We start from the raw sequence: 19,183 nt of genomic DNA, 5'->3' as shown, positions 1-19,183 counted from the left end.
TGTAGTTTAATGGTTTTTAGCATAAGAGCATATAATTATGTGAAAGCTAAGCTGAAGCTGAGGAATGTAAAATGGCAAAAGTCACTAATCTGCTTTTGTATTGTATGCCTAGAGTCGAAGTCACAATTATCAGTCCTTGGGGAATTATAAGTCCTTGAGAATGTTTTGTAGTTTCGTTGAGCATAAGCTTCAACTATTACAAAACCGGCCAATTAATTAAAGAATTAAAAAGTATGAAAGTGATTGATATAATTTGTTCATATGTCTTGGATATTTCCATTGAGCTTCATTTCAAAGCTCTTTGGTATCAACCAAGGTACGAATTAACTACGTTTTACCTTCTGATTGTGCTCTATCGTTATCGCGCCTATATCTGTCTGTACCTACAAATTGTAGGCTATAATTTATCATTTAGGCCACTAACTTTCAGCTTCACTACACTTGGAATTTCTTGCATATAATACTTTACTTTTAAAATGGACTTTTTAGTCTGTTCAAATATCAAATAATCAATGAAAACCTATCAGAAACAGAAAACAGTTAACATGATTCATAGAGTTAACTACAAATAGTCTTACAGGTGCACGCATGATTAACTGTTTGAACCTTATGCTAGGTGGCCTAACAAAACCTAAGCACACAGATCATTTAATGTGGCTTTATCTGGATTCGAAACATTCCATGGAAACGCTCTATGTTATCTATTGAAGCACTCAATGACTAATCGTCAACCGTTGACGACATAAAGCAGAACCAGAAAGGAATTTAGCTTCTAGCCGTTAACAAAATTAGAATGGATTTTAATATTTATAGTCCACCGATAGCACTAGAGAGGTTTTTTTTCTCTTCCACAAACTCACACAAACAGCGGTAGCGATCACGTACGTCCTACGTGACTGGGCGTAGTTCTCACCACCCAAAGCACACACATCTTCAGGCATATTATCACGCTGCATCACGGTGTGGCACACTTACCGATAATCCGGTTCACCGGGGTTTGGTATCTTGTAGTTGAAGTCACCTTCCCGTGAATACCACCGAGGATCGCGGGTCGTGTAGTACTGACTGGTGACGATCGGAAGTACAGCAACACACGCGATCACGATCAGGGTAGCTCGCTGTGGCAGTGTTTCCGGTGACTGGACGGATCGATGGCGTCGATTTTGGCACGCCATCCCTACTACCAGTGATGATAAGCGCACCATAGTTCCGCCACCGGTGCCCCCGGGCACATCGATCGTACTGACACTGACAGAAGGGAACCACGGGCACGGACGACGGTGCACATCGGACTCATCGGCCACCAGCTCGCACGTTCCGGTTTTCTACGTCAGCTCGCTCCGGACTCTCGTTCTCACTCGTTCCGTTCACTCTCACTGGTGCTTTTGTCTCGTTTGCTCACAGGTTCAGGTCAAATTGGGCTTCTCAATTAGCGGTAGACACACGGCGACACGCACTATCACATTAACCAGTGGCATTCAAAGGGATCAGCTGTTAATGTCGTTGTCATTAGGATGCGAGCCCGTCGCGTGAGTCACGATGGTTCTACCCTCCGGTTCTACGTCGTAGTGGTCTAGTGTTGCACTTAATCACTTCGAGCCGTCCTCTTCGACCTGAACGCGACTGTCTTCGATGAGTAATGCTGTCGGTGTGCGCCAATGTCTAACCAGCTGATGATTTGGAGTAAGGGCTATACGAGGGACGATAACAACAACAACGACGACAGCATGAGTTAATGGTTGGAGGAGGTCAGTCTTGCTGAATGGGTCGGACAAATGAAATTAGACTCTCGCGGTCTCGCTGCTGTGAGCTGTGGTGCAATGAGTCAACAACTACCCGCTGCTGGTGAATGGTCGCCGTGGCTGGAGCTTCTCGCGCGGGTTTTTTTTTCTCAAATTTAATTCTCCACTCGTGCTCCGCTTGCTGGCCATCGTCGCCATCATTTATTAATTGGGTCGCCGTGACACCGTGACACTGGGCGTAACGAGAACCCGACTCTCCCGACACCCTCGGCGGATGAGGCGGACGTAATTCAATTGACCGTCGCCCCGTTTGTCGGATCGGAGGTTAAATGAGGGAGTTAGGGTCCGTCTTTCGGGCGTAATATTTTCTGAGACTGCCAGTTGGATTACTGTGGTCATTTGGCCATCGGGCTGTGCCCTCGATGCCCTGCACAATGTCCATGGCATGGCCATGCTCGCCACGATTGATGCGGTTAATTACCGAGGAAAGCTAAAGCTAGCTGGTCGGGCGATCGTCTTGGTGCCACAAGATTGGCCAACGCGCAGAGAAGGAGGTCGATCCGGAAGGAATGATTTATATAAAGTCGACTTCCTTGTTAGTTCCCATTTCGGCCTGGAGATCGTGGTTCTTCCAAAGCTGAAGCTAAGGTCTTTGAGTATCGATGATGATGACTTTCTCGGGATGCCTTTCAGGGGTTTTTGCTGTGGGAATGCTCCCACGGCGAAGACTTTCGTCTAACTAACCCCCTCGGTGGTCATCTTTGTAGGTTTAATTGGCATCAAATCGAACAACATTCGCTCGCGATGAAGGTGCCATTATCACCTTCACGATGGAAGGGGGTGCTAAGGTATTTATTTTTAAAATCAGGCTGATATCTTACATTTTGTCATGAATCAAGAATCATTTGTTTCAAAAGTATTGTTCAACATTTTGGGATAAATTGAATTTAAACTTGTTATATTGATTGTTGAAATATCGTAATCAAAATCGAAATACCAGCATAACTTTTTCTGCTTCAAAATGCTACGAAAAATTAAAAAGTTGAAAATTTAACAAAAACATGACGAAGCTACGAGGATTAAGTTATAATCTATCAATAGAATATCGATTTGTATATCCAGCACGTGGCTACATCGAAAAAAGTACAGTTTTGCAGACATGCTATTCTAAAATTGATGCCATTAACGTAGTTTTAAAAGTATCTTTTTCAAAATACAATCAAATATTCCTGTAAAGTTATAGTTTTACATGACATTCAGGTAAAGAAAATAATTCGAATGGTTTCTTCACAAAAGAGTCATCAAAAATGAGCCTTGTTTGTTGCGGGCCAAGCCCTCATTAACCTTAGCCTCCTCCCTTAAACAGGTCAAGTGTACGTTAGTTTCGCGTGAATCATTCCATTTTCACCGCGCTATCGGTAACATTTCGTAAAAACGCTTATCAGTGGATCCACAAGATAAGGCGAATACGGCCCACATCGACAGCATGTTCACGGTCCCATAACCTTCAAAAACACCGTTCGTTGCGAGTGACCGATTGATTCCAACACGGGCGGTGGCTTCACGCCACTGAACTGATAAGATGCCACTGGACGTCAACGTTACGGTAGGTTGGCTGCTGCCAGGTATGTTGTCGCAGTGTCAGCTTTACAAACCAATAAAAAAAAAACCCTTTTTTGCCTGGAATCCGTACAGACAATCGGTGTCACACTGGGGGGCTGCAATAATGGGTATCAAATATCGAAAAATTGGGTCAAGTGAAAGTGTCTCCAAGTTGTTGACCATCGTGGCCTCCAACTTCGTTATGAATGTAAATATTGACCAAGGAAGTGGCCAGGGCGGGCTAGGTGTTGGATGTTTACCTTCCGCCTTCGAGGGAACACAAACCGTTTCTGCTGATCGAAGCAAGATGCTTTTTCAAACGTAAAGTTGCAAGAACTGAATCGAGTGCTTACAGCAATAGATCATGGATCGTGGTGTCATGATCAGCAAAAAGGGGAATTGTATCATGCTGCAGTGCTGGTCTACGAACTTATGCTTAATGCCTTCAATTTGTTAATGGCGGTAAAAGCATCGAGCGAGCGCGATAATTAGCACCCACTTCTCCTACAAACACATGAAGTCAGCATTGAAGTCACTTTGTACGCATAAGCCGGGAAGCCACCATCGCGCGTCGGTGGTGGTTGCAGCGGAACAAACACCGGTATTCTCACGTGATCGTGAGAGAGAAGATCGATCGAAACACCCGTAAAGCAACAGCGTTCTACGATCTCACAATAATGAACAACAACAAGAAGAGGAAAGACCCCGAGAACCCCCGAAAAAAGGTAGATCGCGAACGAACGTACGTAAACGAACGGACGAATCGATCTCCGCCAACATAATGTTCAAGGGAAGAATGGAAAGGCATGTTTACCTTTATGCAGCGGGAGCAGCAGCAGCAGCAGCTCTGTGTTCTGCTTTGCGCAACCAACGCGCACCCTCGTACCTGTCCGCAGAAACCCAAGTCAGACGTAAGTAACGAATGGATAGAGAACCCAAGCGAAGAGACCCCGCATCGGCAGCAACAGTGGCTGGAGAAGCCGCCGAAAAGGCAGAACACAAAATAAACGTTGGCAGGTTTCCTTGGCCTCTCGAGAAGAGGGCCACCTTTTTTTTCGTTCTTCTCTTCATTCCCGGTTCTTTTGCCCTCTTCCTTCCTCGCTTGAGACTCTTGCGCAGTGGCCCGCGGTGTGCGTTGGAGTTAAATGGACCAGCCAGAACGCAACCTGAAGTGACTTTTTGGCCATCTTTCGCCCTGGAATGACTTCTCGTGGGGCTCCGGCACTCATACATCCAACACTGCACTGCCGGATTGTGCTACCAAAAGGGGTCGGTCACGGGCCCACAAACCGCGCACACACTTTTATGCTGCCCTTGTGACTATGCGTGGATTGTTGTTGTGTGCGAGAAGGAATCCCCCCCACGCTACAGCGCTGGAACACTGGCTCGATATAAAAGCTCGTCAAACAGGTTTGGTTTGACTAAGGCACCGTCGCGTTCCCTTGACTCTCGCAAGTCAAGACGTCTTTCTGTGCGCCAGAGCGAAACAGATGACCCCGCCGCGCGCTACCTCTTGAAAAGCATCAAGATCTGCTCGCTCGCTAGCTGAGCTGGCAGCTAAACTTCAACGCGTGCACAGACGAGGAAAGTGCAAATGGACGCCCGGACCGGAGTGACTTGGGAACGATCTCGGTGGCTTGGGATGGCTACTCCATTTTAATCCCGCTGAAAAGTGAGAAAAGGTATCAACCGTGACGTAATGCACGCTCGTCGCCGTCGTCGTCCACACGTTTCTATGGCAATGGGGCCTTGCTTGGATGCTACACACAGTTTCACAGTTTTGGACGCCATGAGACCCCGTGAGACGCCTTTTCGGGATGGGAGATCATTGCGCTCGGTAGCAACACCATTGTTTTCCACTTTCCACGACACAACAAATGCGGTTGATGTGGTGTTGCCCACAGACACGGGACACGCGGGCGGGGGAATTCACAGTTACACCACAAACACAGACACGTCTAGTGCTAGGAATGCATACGCAACGCACAGCACCGCACCCTTGCTACGAGGTTCGCGGACACAATGATTCACCTGAGCCGTACTCTCTGAGGTAGCGCTCCCTTCTCGCAGGTTTCATCGATTTTCAGCAGCACTCCGGGGCCCTTGTTCGCAATGGGCGCACTTTTATCGTACACACAACGCTGGTCGGTCACATCCCGTGCACGTTATCTCACCCCGAGCGCGCCCGACGCTATCACTTTCGATGGGTGTTGCTGGTGTTCGCGCACCTGAGATAATAGCACTGCTCTGTGGAGAGCACCGTTGCCGCCATATGCACGCCAGGCAGGCTGATGGCGTAATTTTCTATCGGCCATCAAGCCCAGGTTGTTCCGTCCGGTAACTCTCTAACTGCCTGGAACTACATCTCACCTGCTATAGCACGGTGTTAAAGTCGGTTCCAGTAGATCACTGGGCTCCAGGTTGTTGCGATGGATCCGATCGTTCGAGACTCGCCTGAAGCGACTTACTGATGGCGCTCTCACCACCACCGCCGTTCGTGAAACACTGAGACGAGATGAACTGACGATGGGCGCGTACGCACCTCGATTCATTCGCTGGCCGCAGTGAATAAGCTGTGGCGGAGGCTTGTGGTGTGTCTTGTCTTTGTTCCATTTGCTCGCCAACGCCCTCGGCTCGCTCTCAATAGCAGCACCAACAGCTCTCTGGCGTGCGGAAATACACTGTGCCCTACCATGCTAGCAGAAAGCATATTTTTCGATTTAATTTTAGTAAATGTAATACTCATAAATGTACTCTTAAAAATGATTGTCAAGAATAATTTAGTTTAGTGTCATTCTACTTTACAAATATTTTTTTACAATATTTCTTATTGCGTGTGTTGCGCAAGGGAAGTTTGTGTCTGTTGGGTAATTCTGTGAGGTCGAAGTGAGAGCGTGCAGTGAAGGTGAATTGAGAAAATATCGTTTCGTGAGAAAATGACTCCAAATAGCTAGTGAAGGATCAATGTACTAAGTTACTAACCTCGTAGCAGTTGCTCGTGTATGGTTAAAATTAAGGAAAGGATTGTAAACGATTACGGTTGCATCCACAGTGACAATCCTTCGTTCTAACTGATCGGGATGCTCGGCAAACGCATCTCTCGGTAATCATGTATCTCTCTACTGTTGCTCGCGAGAGGTACGAGGGTGTCGCAATCGGATCTAATTAAGCGTGGGGACAGAATCTTCTCGTTTGATTCCGCTGCTCGCGACTGGGTGAATTATAATTGGATTGACTGAATGTGTGATTAAAATCAATTAAGAGTTGCTTGATGCTCAGTTTTGCATAGTAGCCATCAGTCATTCTCGTGTCATGATCTGCTAGGAATATTTACAAGCCATTTTTACCGTTGGCTTTGAGATCATTGAGAGATACGGTTATAGGTTACAAATGTGAGTATGAGGAGGTGTTTTAAAGCTGTTTGCAAAGATCACATCTATTAAACTGTTTTCAAACGGTAAGCAGAAAGCGAATATTTAGCGAGAAATAATGTAAAAACGACAAAAAATCTCTTATCTACTTTCTCAAATAAGCGCTCAATTAAATATTATTACCTATTGTGTATAATACATCAAGTATTCTTTTATTTAATTTTAATTTAAAGCAATAATTATTTATAAAGAATCCAATCGATTCTGAAAAAAATAGTATGAGAAACCCGATTTGGGGTGTACTTTAAACGGAAGACGCGATGTTTTTGAACAGTTGTATCTACATTATTACTAATTAATTAATTACTTTAATTACCTGAACATTTGACAACTTATTCTGATCTCAATAGTTCATTAATAACATTAAAAATATTCTTAAACATAACAACGAGTATGAATGCCGTACCGAAACAAACATCCTTCAATTTCGTAATCAGCTTATCATTTTTTTGGTTGTTGTGTAAGTTGTGTAAAGTGGATCGGTTGAGAGTTAATGATTTGTTCTTTAGCAATAAACTACATTTAACTTTTGCCATCAAGAAACACTTCTTGATTAATTATATTATATTATATTATTCTCTTGATTAATTATCAAATATATGGTGCTATACAATGAATACATAATATAAAAGAAGGAAGGAATGCTTATTGATTTTGATAAAAAAATTGGATGTGTTTTGTAAGCTTTTATGCAAACCACGCAATGTTTCCAACAACAATAATGTAGAAAATATATGAATATTTTATAATTCATCCTGCATACAACCTTGTAAATGATAATTCGAAAGGAGCAGTATTATTAGTAGAGCAGAGTTATTGTAAAAGCAGTTTACTGACGAGCGCTTTTACTATGAAGCCCAGATAATGATACAAGTAAGACAATTACTTATCAAGTAGAAATATTTGTTGGTTTATTACTTATAAACTTTTATTCTTGCTACATACTACTATTCGAAAACATGTTTTGTTGATGCACTGAACTCATTTTCCTGTAAGCTTATGATTAGTTCCTTAAGCAGTGTTCATAGCTGTTGATTTGGGAAACCTTAATTTGGTTTAGTGTAGTAATAGTCATCTTAAATACTGTACAAAGCTACTAGAGTTACACTCAAGCGCCCTACTGTACCACTGAGGGAGGTACTAATGCTTTAAACTTTCTAAACCAAATTAAATCTAGTTTCAGTCTTTAAGGTAAACACTTTGTGTCACGCCGAGGTTGGTGATGTTGTCGCAGGTCCAGCAGCCATTCGTTTAGTGTCGTATGACATTGAGGTATATCCTTGGCTTTGGTGTCGGTGCGGCCGTCGAGAAGAATTTGCAGAATGTGCATGGCCGCAACTGGTTCTTGGTGAAGGTGTGTTTCCTTCCAGCCTTCGTGTCCTCTTCTGGTGCAAGTGCCGGCTCAGGTTCGAGAAGATTGTCACGCTTCCGAGGATATTTGTCCTGGCCCGGTATGATAGAAACGGCACGAGAACTACCGCTCGGTGCTGTCAACGAGCTTGATGGTGACTGAACCTCCGATCGACTGATCACCACAGCACTTTCTCCCAGGTTTGCCAAAACGACTACCAGAATTAGTAGAACAACTGGAGCCATTGCTGCTCTATTGAAGGTCTTGTCGAACGCCATCGTAGAATGATGAAAATTGTGCGAACTTGAACTTGTGATGCTTGCGTTAATCGTCGCGAAATGTTGGCGTTGGCTTCGCGCAGGAATGCTTTTATATGAAAATCTCGTGAGGACGCTGACGGATTTGCGTGACCCAGTGCTAGCAGTAACCACTAGAGCATCGTCCGTTGTTTTTTTTCCATTTTTACCAAGGGAGGGAGGTATAGCGCCAGGCCTCTCGCGATTTCATTATCAGCCTGTTTTGTTTGAACTCCTGTTAGTCCTCCTCATGCTAAGGCGCTTGATACGCGCGATCTCGTGCCTTCTTGCGTCCCGTGGGGTGGATGCAGTCACGAGAGTTGTATTCTCGTTCCGGCTTCATTGTTGCGTCAGCAAAAGTGGTGCGGCAGCTTATCAGCTGCCGCGACCCCTGCTCCCCCATGATTGGTCGATGTGTTCCAAACGGTAATTGAACTGCTAAACAATTCTTGTTCTGTAAAACACATGGATTATTGTTTATTTGTATTTATCTTTATAATTTTCTATTGAATTTATGGAAAACTATGATGTTACCCAGCGTAATCAGATTCAGTCAGAAGCAGTCAAGCTTACACTTTAGTGAAGAAGCGAAATTCATTATCTGCTATTATCAATTATTTTGGAATTTTTGGTCTGGAATTGTTGTCGAGCGGTGGATTTACATGTGTTATGAACTCCGGCGATCGTAGGTTATCGCAGGTTATGGTTTGACCTCTTAGCTGAATTATGGTTGCTATGGGCTTGCGATCCTGCTGAAGTGGGAATGCAACAGCTCTCACATAAGAAGGTACTGTTGAAGAACTTTTGTTTTATTTTCCATTTGCGTTGCTTGCAGTAGCTGGAATTGCGCTGGTCGCTATGATGTGAAAACAGTTGCGTTTTGCGTCAGCGACAGGATCACTCGAGGAAGTGCGCAAAAGTCAATCGGGAAAAACAACACGCATGCGAGAATAACAACTTTCCTGGGTTTGAAAGGGGATGCCTGCCCGGAGGTGTTGTTGTTCGAGATTTGAAACATTGTACTAGTAGGGTGTAAACACATATTAGACGCATGGGGTGATCTGTTAGATAATTGATTTAATTACAGCATCGTGGCGATCAAATAACTCCATTTAAATACCTTGGAAGTAAGTAATGTTTTATATGAATAGATGTTCTTCTTATTTTAGCTAAATTAATTGAATTGAAATGAATATTTCAAAGTGTACAATTATAATCATTTAAGAAGAGCAGCGAGAGAAAATGGGTCGTCCAACGATTGATTTCATCAAGCTTAAGAGATAGTCAGCTCTAGATGTTGGGAATTCGCTTATCCGTCCAACGGTCGTACTTTCGTCGTTATTGTCTCACTCTTACTGCCATCGCCCCAGTGACCCCTCGATCTCATTGCTGACCGACACCGAACCACGTGACTATCGAGCTTGACCGATGAAACCGCCATTCCAATTTCGTTAACTAACATCTCTTGCAGGGACTTCTGATCATTTGGGCCAAATAATGTGCAATGTTTAAAAGAATGTTGATCAATACAATGTAACAAAAAGTGCTTAAATGTAACATATTCAATAAATCCGAAGTGCAAAAACACGCAGCTACGCATAAAACTACTCTCAGCGTATCAAACGAATAGCATGCGAATAGCGTCCACATAGCTGTTATCACACCTCATTACTTGGCTGGATTTCTTTTGGCTGTCTTTCGTTCTAAAAAAAAGGTTTTGATAAGAATGACTGAGAACGTTGGCTGCACTTTAGCGAGGGCCACGATGACAGTTCATAGTGTAATTGTTTGGAATTTTTATGATGATAAAACATTACAACCGTTAGAGCTATTCAATGATTATCATGTTTGTTTGATAAAAATGTTGGCCACGCAAATGTATGAAAATCATATTCATGATAACTATTCTTTAGAAAGCGATTCAAAAATCAATATATTTCATGGATACTAATCAAACATATAACGTTTAGTTTGGAATAACAAATTTTATTTTTACTTTTTTGTTATGTAGATTAACAACTGTTACCATTACCTATTTCAAACAATGTCGCTTAAATTTTTAGTGGTAATGATTGCAATTGGCACTGCAGCATCTTATCATTCAAGCACATTTTTCTACCATTTAGCACAGCATTGGCAGCTGCTTATCAAGTGAAAATGACGCTTAAGGTCACAGCAAACACGTGCTTGTTGTTAAATATAATTTGCGCAACGGAATCTACAATCACTCCTCAAATATGTTCTCGAATGTTTCATATCCTGCCAGAGCAGTTTCTGCCGAATGTAATTTAGTATCAAACCTCGTTCCAAACAGCACGGAGTTCAGTTCAGCTCGGAGGAATAGTTCTGTTCAGTTGTCGTGCTCACAAAGTCCAATTGTTACAAGATGAAGCTGAGTGTTTGTTTTCTTATGTTTTACGCCAGTTTGTGTATAAGAGCAACTGAAAATACACCTGACAGCACGAGCGCAGTCCTGGAAATGTCGGCAGATAGAATATGTGGTCGCGCCATAGAGATGGTGCTGCAAAAGTTGGAACACATCGATCGTAAACTATTGGAGCTCCAATTCGAAGTACACGAATTCCGAAAACAAGCGACAAGCAACAAGGTGTCCCAGAGGAACACGGAGCCAACAGTAACAACTACTATAACGGCAAAATCGACAACAAGAACAACTGCTGCTTTTGTTGGTATTACTACACCAAGAACTTCAACTTCAATATCTCAACCTACAACAACGCTGAATCCCATGTTACCTTCCTACACATCGTGCAGAAATGTTCCAACCAATGTATCCGGAGTGTATATCATTCGGTTAAACAACGGTGCACGATTTAAAGTGTTTTGTGAGATGGAGAAGTTTGGTGGCGGTTGGATTGTAGTGCAGCATCGGTTCAACGGATCGGTTGATTTTTATCGAAACTGGGTCGACTATCGAGACGGCTTTGGAGAGTTAGACAGCGAATTTTGGCTCGGGCTGGAGCACATTCATCAAATAACAACGGCCCGTGCACATGAAATAGTGATCGAGATGAAGGACTTTTTTAACAACTACGGGTATTCCCGGTACAATGATTTTCACGTAGGTGGCGAGAGTGAACAATACAGGCTTAAAATCCTGGGATCATATAGTGGAACGGCAGGCGACTCAATGACGCAGTTCGATAGGGGGTCCATGTTCTCTACGAAGGACAGGGATAATGATCTATCTTCCGGTCATTTTGCTGCCACGGACGAAGGCGCTTGGTGGTACGGTTCTGATAATTCTGCAACTTTGAACGGACCCTATAAGAATGTTACCGATCAATATAAATCAATAGTTTGGCGCTCATTCAAAAACGACGTTCGAGGATTAAGCTAACCAGGATAATGATCCGTGAGTTGTAAAATATTGGTCGCACTGGCTTGGTTGTTGATGAACAAATAGCAATGTTTATTGCAATTTATATGATTTAATATGCATTCAAAAATAAAAAGTGGACAAAGTTCAGTTTTATTTAAGTAGATACCTGCCCGGAGCGATGTAAATCCGCAAAAACTCACCCGATGTGTTAAATCTGTTTTTGTTTTTTTATTTCCATTGAACGAGTTTTTCTCAACTAGGTTCAAATCCGTCTATGGCGATAAAAGTGGACGAATGTTGAACTTCGTTCAAGGGAGTCTTATCAACCTGTAATAATCTTAGCATCAGTGCTGTAAGATTAGCAGCTATGTATGCATCGATTGTTTTTTTTTGTTTTTCTTCTGTTATCAATTACAATCTTTACATGCCTGCTCTCTTTATTTTTTACTTTCTTTCCGAATAAATGCGGCACCGTCCGTAATATACTAACTAAATATAAAATATGATCGAACAGTTTGACAGCCAATTTAAAGAGCCAATCTTTAAGATGTAGTATTTTAGTACCAATTGTACAATTGTACAATAGTGAGCAATTGTTGAAATACAATACAACACATTAACTTTGTCTTTATGATTGTTATTTCATGCCATTTAAACGTTGCTTTTGAACAGATCTACTGTTGAACATACCTTTACAATCTGTTTCTTTAATCGGCCATGCTCAAAATGTTCCGTCTTTTCTCCGCGCTCTCCATTTCAAATGTTAACGCTCCCCCACGGCATGCTTCGTTTTGCATACTACAGAGGCGCATACTACACTATCTGAATGCATACAACGCGCTGGTTCGTTTGATTACGGCGGTAACGACGCAACAGTAACACCGCTTATCGTTCGACAAATCGAGAATGTCGTGGGTCCCACGGTTTGTTTTTCCCAAACTACTTATACTCTTTATTTATTGTTTATTATTTAAAAAAAGGCTACAGCTAAATCGTTAAATCAGTACAATTAGAAACTTAACTGCAAATTCCTCGTCCTGCGGTTACAAAGCACCACTGCGGGCGGTATTTCGCGGCCAACATAAACAGGCTAGAAGTGGCTTCGTCGAGTCGTGTGGAAGGTGTTGGGATGGTGGGACCATGGAATCGCGCATCCGCATGTCCACCGCGTGTGCACTGTTGTTCACGCTCTGCCACTGCCACTTAACGAATTAAATCAAATACAAACGATAGTCACCCAATTGGGCCCCGGTGCCGGTGCCGTGGCGATGAGATTTCCGGTCCCCGCGTGGCAGACAGACACGGGGTGGAGGGACAGCGTACCATCCAATTGCGCATCATTTCGCGATCCGCGTCTTCGGCGGGAGCATGCGGATCGGTTGCGTCCCTTGCCTCCAACGAGAGGAGTGATTCAGAGACACCTCCGGTTGCTCTTTTTCGATCCAAGGGGAGGGGGGATCGATGCTGAGCGGGGGAGAATTCTTCAGGTGGGCCACTACCAACAGCAGTATCGTAGTGAGCGACCATATTGGATTAACATTAACACAATAAATACAAAGCAATATATTACAGAAACACTTCGCAGCGAGCTGGATGGCCGGGAGTTTCGAGCGGTTCTTCGAAAAGTCCATGCCCGATGCCAAGCCGAGAAGGAGAAGGACAAGAAGATGTAATGGGATGTTGGGCCTGAGATAAGAAGAACGAGTGACTCATCGCTCACGTTCTGGTGCTGGTGCTGCTCGCCTGCGTCACCGGTTCGCTGGTCGTGCTTCCGGACGCCTCCTGAGGATGCGGCGAAGGTCCAAAGTCGAAGTTGGCGTTCACCTGAATGTGCGGATTCTCCACTTCCGGTGGCAACGTGCTCGTCTCACCCTCTCCTCCTCCTCCTCCTCCCAGCTGCTGCTCCTGTTGCTGATGATGATGAGTATTATGGTGGTGGTTGTAGTAGTGTTCCTCCGAATTGATACCACCATGTTCGTGCGCATACGGACGATGGTGATGATGGTGGCCAATACCGTGTGCCACATGCCAAAGGGCAGCCCCCGTCAGGATGCTGCCCATACTGAACGGACTGGAACCGCGCGGATGATATCCATAGCTCGAACCGTAACTCGATCCGATCGCATTCGAATCCCCGTACAGGGCACTGTTGTGGTTGTAATCGTAGTGACGCGGCGCAACGAGGGGTGCAGCGGCCGCATACGAGTGTTGGTGCTGGTGCATTCCACCGACCGCTTCACCGTAGCTCGGTGGAAGTCCCCGGGAGTGCGAGTAACCGGGTGGTGCACCACCGGCCGGCACTGCGTGATGCCCCATTCCAGGATAAGCCGGTGGCGGTCCAATCGGATGACTGTTCCCGTGTGCTCCATCTACACTCCAGCCGATCGGGCGCGGTGGCTGTACGTCCGGAACCGGCGGATTGCGTACCATCCCACCGACACCTTCCTGGTGCATGTGGTGGTAATTCTTGCGCGAGTTACGTCCCAGTGCACCGCCGGTGTTGTGGTTACTCTTGCTCCTCATCCGGATCGCAAACGCACGCTTACCCTCGACGGTAGTTACGCCGAGGGTGATCAGTTGCAGGGCCAGTACGACCAACAATACAGCGACCAAGGGTTTAGGACGACGCTTCGGAGTCGTTCCACCATGTGGTTCCGCCATTTTCCCCGAGAATGTTGCGTTTCAGGAGTACTTTCACTTCACTTGCTTCACGGTCTTAAGGATTCGGATAAGAAATTGTGTGCTTCACAAGCTTCTCGTTCACTGTCTAACTCTGACTCGTTGCCGGACTTGACTGGCTGGCTGGACTGGCTGTTGAGATTCGTCCTGTTCGCGGTCTAGCGTGAAACTGAGGATTGGCGCACCCGTGGTCCGGTGGACATACATTTGGAGCTGGCTCTCCCCCCCGGGTCGAGGAGCCCTAACACCCCGCTGATTGGCCAGCTAATGGAATGATTGCGAAATGTGCTGGAGGAGTACGTGCTGCGGGAGCAATTGGCAGTGACAACGTCACCTCAGCGCCTCACTATCCAACGACCGTCCCATTCCAGAACCGGCAGATCGGTAACAAAGTAATCTTAATCGAATTTCGCCGTGAGGGAAGGGGGGACATTATCTAATTCTCTTGCTCGCTGCACTCCCGCAGAAACACCCAGACTCTCACTTGTACTGCTACTCTTCAGAACGGCAACAACGACGACGTCAGCGGCGTGTTTATTAAGATCACTTTCGATCGACTTCGCGAGCACAGTGGCGCGGCGGTCTGGGTGCGCACTTTATCATTATGCTCGCTAGGAATTTGTCAGCGCACAATTGAATTAAACAGGGTATGGCACAATGCCACACTGGGCACGCTGTGGCGAGCACCTTATCTGCGCCATAGGCCACCGGAATCGGAATGGCCACCAAAATGCGGGAAATGCGGGTGGGGGTGTTATCATTTTGTTTTGTGTGTGCGGTTGGCGCTCGCAGTATCTGCGGCCGAAAGGGACCGATGTATGGGAGGAATTGTTGTTGAAGAGCATTACGCAGCACTGAGCATGGATCATAGTAGTCGTTAGGGAGCTCACAACATACTTTGATCTGTCCTTGGCTGATGGCATCGAATGGGAGCTTCGACTGGGAATGTCTTATGTTTGTTATGCGCTATGTAGTGCTAATTGATCGTTAGTCATTTGTTGGGCCTGTTGGTCCGTGGTCAACAAGTGCGCTACAACGCCAGAGAGACGTTCGAGATCGTCATGGATGCATGGAACTGCCTTGGGGGATTCGGGATTCCCCACCCCACCTAAAAGCAATTGCATTCCGTGTGAGAACACGAACACGATAATGAATGCTTGTATGCGGTGCCCCGGTGCTGTGGTCATAAGTGCTACCTAGTGCTCCGGCAGCACGGTCCGTACTCGTGCAAATCTCTGATGCCAATTCGCTAGCCCCGGCAAGCGTTGTTTGATCGCCGGCGGTCAGGCGCGTCATCATCACACAGCTTCGCTGTTTACTTTCTCGATAAGATAAAACATTCTCGAGAGCGGCGAGTCTACGGCTGCGTAACCGCATCCCATGCACAGAATCCCACGGTACGCTGAGTGGAAGAAGCCCGACTGCTACTATCCCGGTTCTGGTTCATTACCGAGCGAGTGTTCTATCTATTCTCACGTGGTGGTACGGTGTGACGGTTGGTGCAAACATTTTTGGTGAAGTTTCCGAACGAATTGCATCACCTGGACTTTGGTGACAAACGGAAACGGTCGTCACCACAACCACGGAGCATGTGGAATATTTTTGCCCTTTGCAGTGTGATGTTGGTTGTGGCTGCGGTTGGGGCGGCAGTGACCGAACCGGCCACTGAGGAGGCGACCGAGGATGGGCTGGATTACCCTAAGCTTGCCCTGCGGATGATTGGCAACGAACTGGATTCCTCGATGGTGCTGGGGACGGTATGTGTTGTATAAAGATGTGCGCCGATGCGTCTGGCCATGGCATGTTGCTGCTAAACGATTCATTCACAACGATTGTTGTTTCTTGTTGTTGCAGCGATCACTGTTTGACGCACCGATCGAGTGTCCGGGTGGTATGGTACTGGACCATAAAGGAGTATGTCGCAAACAGCTTGGCTAGTGTGTAACTAGGTGGTTTGGAGGTGTGTAAGAATGGGGGTGTATTAGTTTAAGCAGCTGGCAATAAAATTGTTATTCTAATCTAATCCTGTTCGAGTTGGAAAACGAATGATTTTTGAATTTTAAGCAAAGTAAAGAAGGTCCAATTGTAAACTTCTAGGTGCATAAGAAGGAGAAGTGATGCAATGATCAATGGGAAACAATACGACTACCGTCCCCTGATGCTCTGATAACCGTCTTCAATACTGTATTCCTTGTGGTTTCTCACTTCTCAGTTTCTCAAAGAAGTGCCACGTGTTTTTTTAAATGAATACTTGAGTCTAAAGTCATTGTTCTATAAGCTCAAATCCGCAAAGATTAACCACATAAATTAATACTTATTACTTTTCAATGTGGGAGTAAGCGATGATGCATGGTAATCGCCTGAATCAAATTAATGTCAATATGAGAACGAGCCTTTCGGTACACATTGTGCACGATCTGTGGCTCTGATACAAATCACACTAGCGATCATTGGTGAGAACCAGTGAACGATTGTTACAGTAGCCGAGCTATTAGGCAACACAGGATGTGGCGGTGGTGGCCAGAAAGACTTTTACCAGGAAAAGATGATCAGCAATCTTTGCTGGAGTATGTTCTGCTTAGCAGCTCAATGCTAGCAGAAATAAGAGACAAGAGATAGAAATAGATACGTTCGAGCCGGCGTATAATCTTGTGCGGCAAGAAGCCGGATTATCTTTCATGTGCCTAGCAGAGCGACTGCGAGAGCATCAATAACCTTTATCAAGCCTCGAAGAATACCTATCGGCTGCTTTGCTCTATAATCCTGCATGATGTGATTCGGAACAAATTAAATTTAGCCAACGATTTGCAATGCACCAGCTCATAGTGCGCGCTGTAGCGCATCTGTACGATGATAGTACTTGCTGCGGGCTTATCACGCAACATAAGATTAGCGTTTCAGGCAGTGTGGATCCATGTGGTAGTGAAATCCGTCATCGGATTAAGTCGCACTGTTTTTGTGCTCAATTATGGATTTTGCTAGACACCCTGAGGACGGTACAGATAATATTACAGCGTTACAGACGCTACTAGCCATTGTTCCGTGGGACCAGTCCATCTTTTAACGAGATTGCTGCATGCTGTGTGGCTGCTGAATGAATAGAACCGGGTTTCATACTTTTTCGTTCGTACTCTAACGGACGTCCTTCCTAGCCAGTCTCACAAGTATAGAATGGGAAAAATATTGGTGTAATTGTTGAAGGATTTGTGATTAACAATTTCGTGTACAACGTAAGCATTGAAAAAAACTTCAAAACACCAAGAAAGCAAATTGCCAACTGAGTAGTGCAGTTTTCATCCGGTTTTCATTCTCACTCACAGCATAAACAATTTTTCTTTCATTTAGGATTCATATTAATGGAATAACTGAAAAATACTATAAGATCCGTAGAAACGATTAATTCATATAATTAAAATTATGTGTATAATGTGAAATAAAGGAAATTGCAATGATTTTAATAAAGGAGCAGTGAATTTATGCAAAAATAGAACACCAAAATATTTCGAATTTATTATCTTTATAAGCATTTCAGTTCTGATTTTAATAGTTTTAAATCTTGTAAACAAGCATTAGAACTATTTTGCCTTAAAAAAATAAACATTATAACTCTATTGAAGCGTCGAATTATTGTAATAGTATACACAATTGATACGATTCTATCTGGCGGTGTACTGTGCTGGGGAAATGGCGCATACATGAAATTGTAGGTCATCGTTTGGCAGCATCCCGAAAATGAAATCTCTCCACGATAAGCTTTTTTGGGAGTGGTAGTAGCGAGGATCGAACGAATCGCTTTTGGTGTGTTTAATACTGAAATTTGCTTTCAGTTGCTTTAATCATTCGACATGGAGCACATCTCTCGAATTATGCTCGCTGTTTGTGTGCTTTTGTTAATAAGTTTTAACGTCCGCGGTCAGGAGTCCGATTCGGCTGAACAGCAAACCACTGAACCCAGTGTTGAACCGCAGGAAAACCCAGAGCAGGAGAATGTAACCGTGGATGAGGATGGCTCAACGCGTGGTGATGAAGACGCTACACCGGGCGAGGTAAAATTGAATATCCTGATTATGTCAATCGTAAAATTATAATATATATTGATCGATGATTTTAGCCTATCGGGCTGTTACCAAACATTGTGAGCATTATCGTGGCACCATGCATGCAGGGTTACCGTGCAGATCACAGGGGCAAATGTCGTCCGGTCATCTAGGCGAGTGAGTATGTGTTATCGGTGGTGAAGGGTGCTGGTTATTACATTGTATAGATTATTTACCCACAATTTCTTTCAGGTCGTTTCTGAAGACTGAATTTATTGTTCAAAGAGGGATTTAGTGTTAAGCATTATAACTTTGTTTTGAAGCTTCAACGATGCTTATGTTGTATAGTTAGAGCTCTGGACAACTTATTTCGTGGATGAACATGTGTGACGCAATTTGAACTAGAGTTCAAGGTTGCTACAAAGCGGTAACTGATAAGGTGTACCAGGGCTACTTTGGTTTAGAGCTGCAGCTGTGCACAGTGGGTTATAAATAAACATGTAAGGAAATCATTAAAAGAGAAAGGAAATTATCTTGATTAATCGTTAAAACTTATACAGTTGTTACTGTAGCTGTAACAGAAAGAACAAGCTCGGCAGCAATTTAATAGTTGAAAGACAAACTGAATATTGCCAATTGTTCAATTTTGTTGTTAAACATTTGCACTTTCAGGAATGGAATGAATTTCTTAGAATGATTTTA

The 19,183-nt window shown here is 44.4% G+C and overlaps 1 protein-coding gene, 1 long non-coding RNA gene and 1 pseudogene across 6 annotated transcripts in view; 2 read left to right on the top strand and 1 right to left on the bottom strand.

Annotated features, from left to right (window-relative positions):
• LOC126571787 (acetylcholinesterase) overlaps window positions 1-5,884 on the bottom strand; it is an 11,789-nt gene extending 5,905 nt beyond the window's left edge. The window contains exons 1-2 of one of the 4 annotated variants that reach the window (XM_050230588.1): window positions 5,715-5,884; window positions 976-1,690 (exon numbers count right to left, since the gene is read on the bottom strand). In XM_050230588.1, coding sequence (XP_050086545.1) covers window positions 976-1,205 — 230 coding nt within the window. In that variant the 5' untranslated portion in view covers window positions 1,206-1,690; window positions 5,715-5,884. Of the gene's footprint in view, window positions 1-975; window positions 1,691-5,375; window positions 5,685-5,714 lie in introns of those variants that run through there. The other 3 variants (XM_050230591.1, XM_050230589.1, XM_050230590.1) reach the window with 3 other exon arrangements.
• Window positions 5,885-10,937: 5,053 nt separating this feature from the next.
• LOC126575920 (ficolin-1-like) lies at window positions 10,938-11,809 on the top strand (annotated as a pseudogene).
• Window positions 11,810-18,237: 6,428 nt separating this feature from the next.
• On the top strand, window positions 18,238-18,960 carry LOC126571845 (uncharacterized). Of its 2 annotated transcripts, none has more exons than XR_007607927.1 (3): window positions 18,238-18,490; window positions 18,556-18,662; window positions 18,734-18,960. It is a non-coding gene; the product is annotated as an uncharacterized LOC126571845 (long non-coding RNA). The 2 variants fall into 2 exon arrangements; XR_007607926.1 differs by having other exon boundaries at window positions 18,240-18,490; window positions 18,556-18,658.
• The last annotated feature ends 223 nt before the right edge of the window (window positions 18,961-19,183 follow it).

The sequence above is a fragment of the Anopheles aquasalis genome, chromosome 2 (genome assembly GCF_943734665.1).
Source record: "Anopheles aquasalis chromosome 2, idAnoAquaMG_Q_19, whole genome shotgun sequence".
NCBI lineage: Eukaryota > Metazoa > Arthropoda > Insecta > Diptera > Culicidae > Anopheles > Anopheles aquasalis.
Note: the sequence above shows the minus strand (reverse complement) of the source record. Positions and strands in the feature narration are given on the sequence as shown.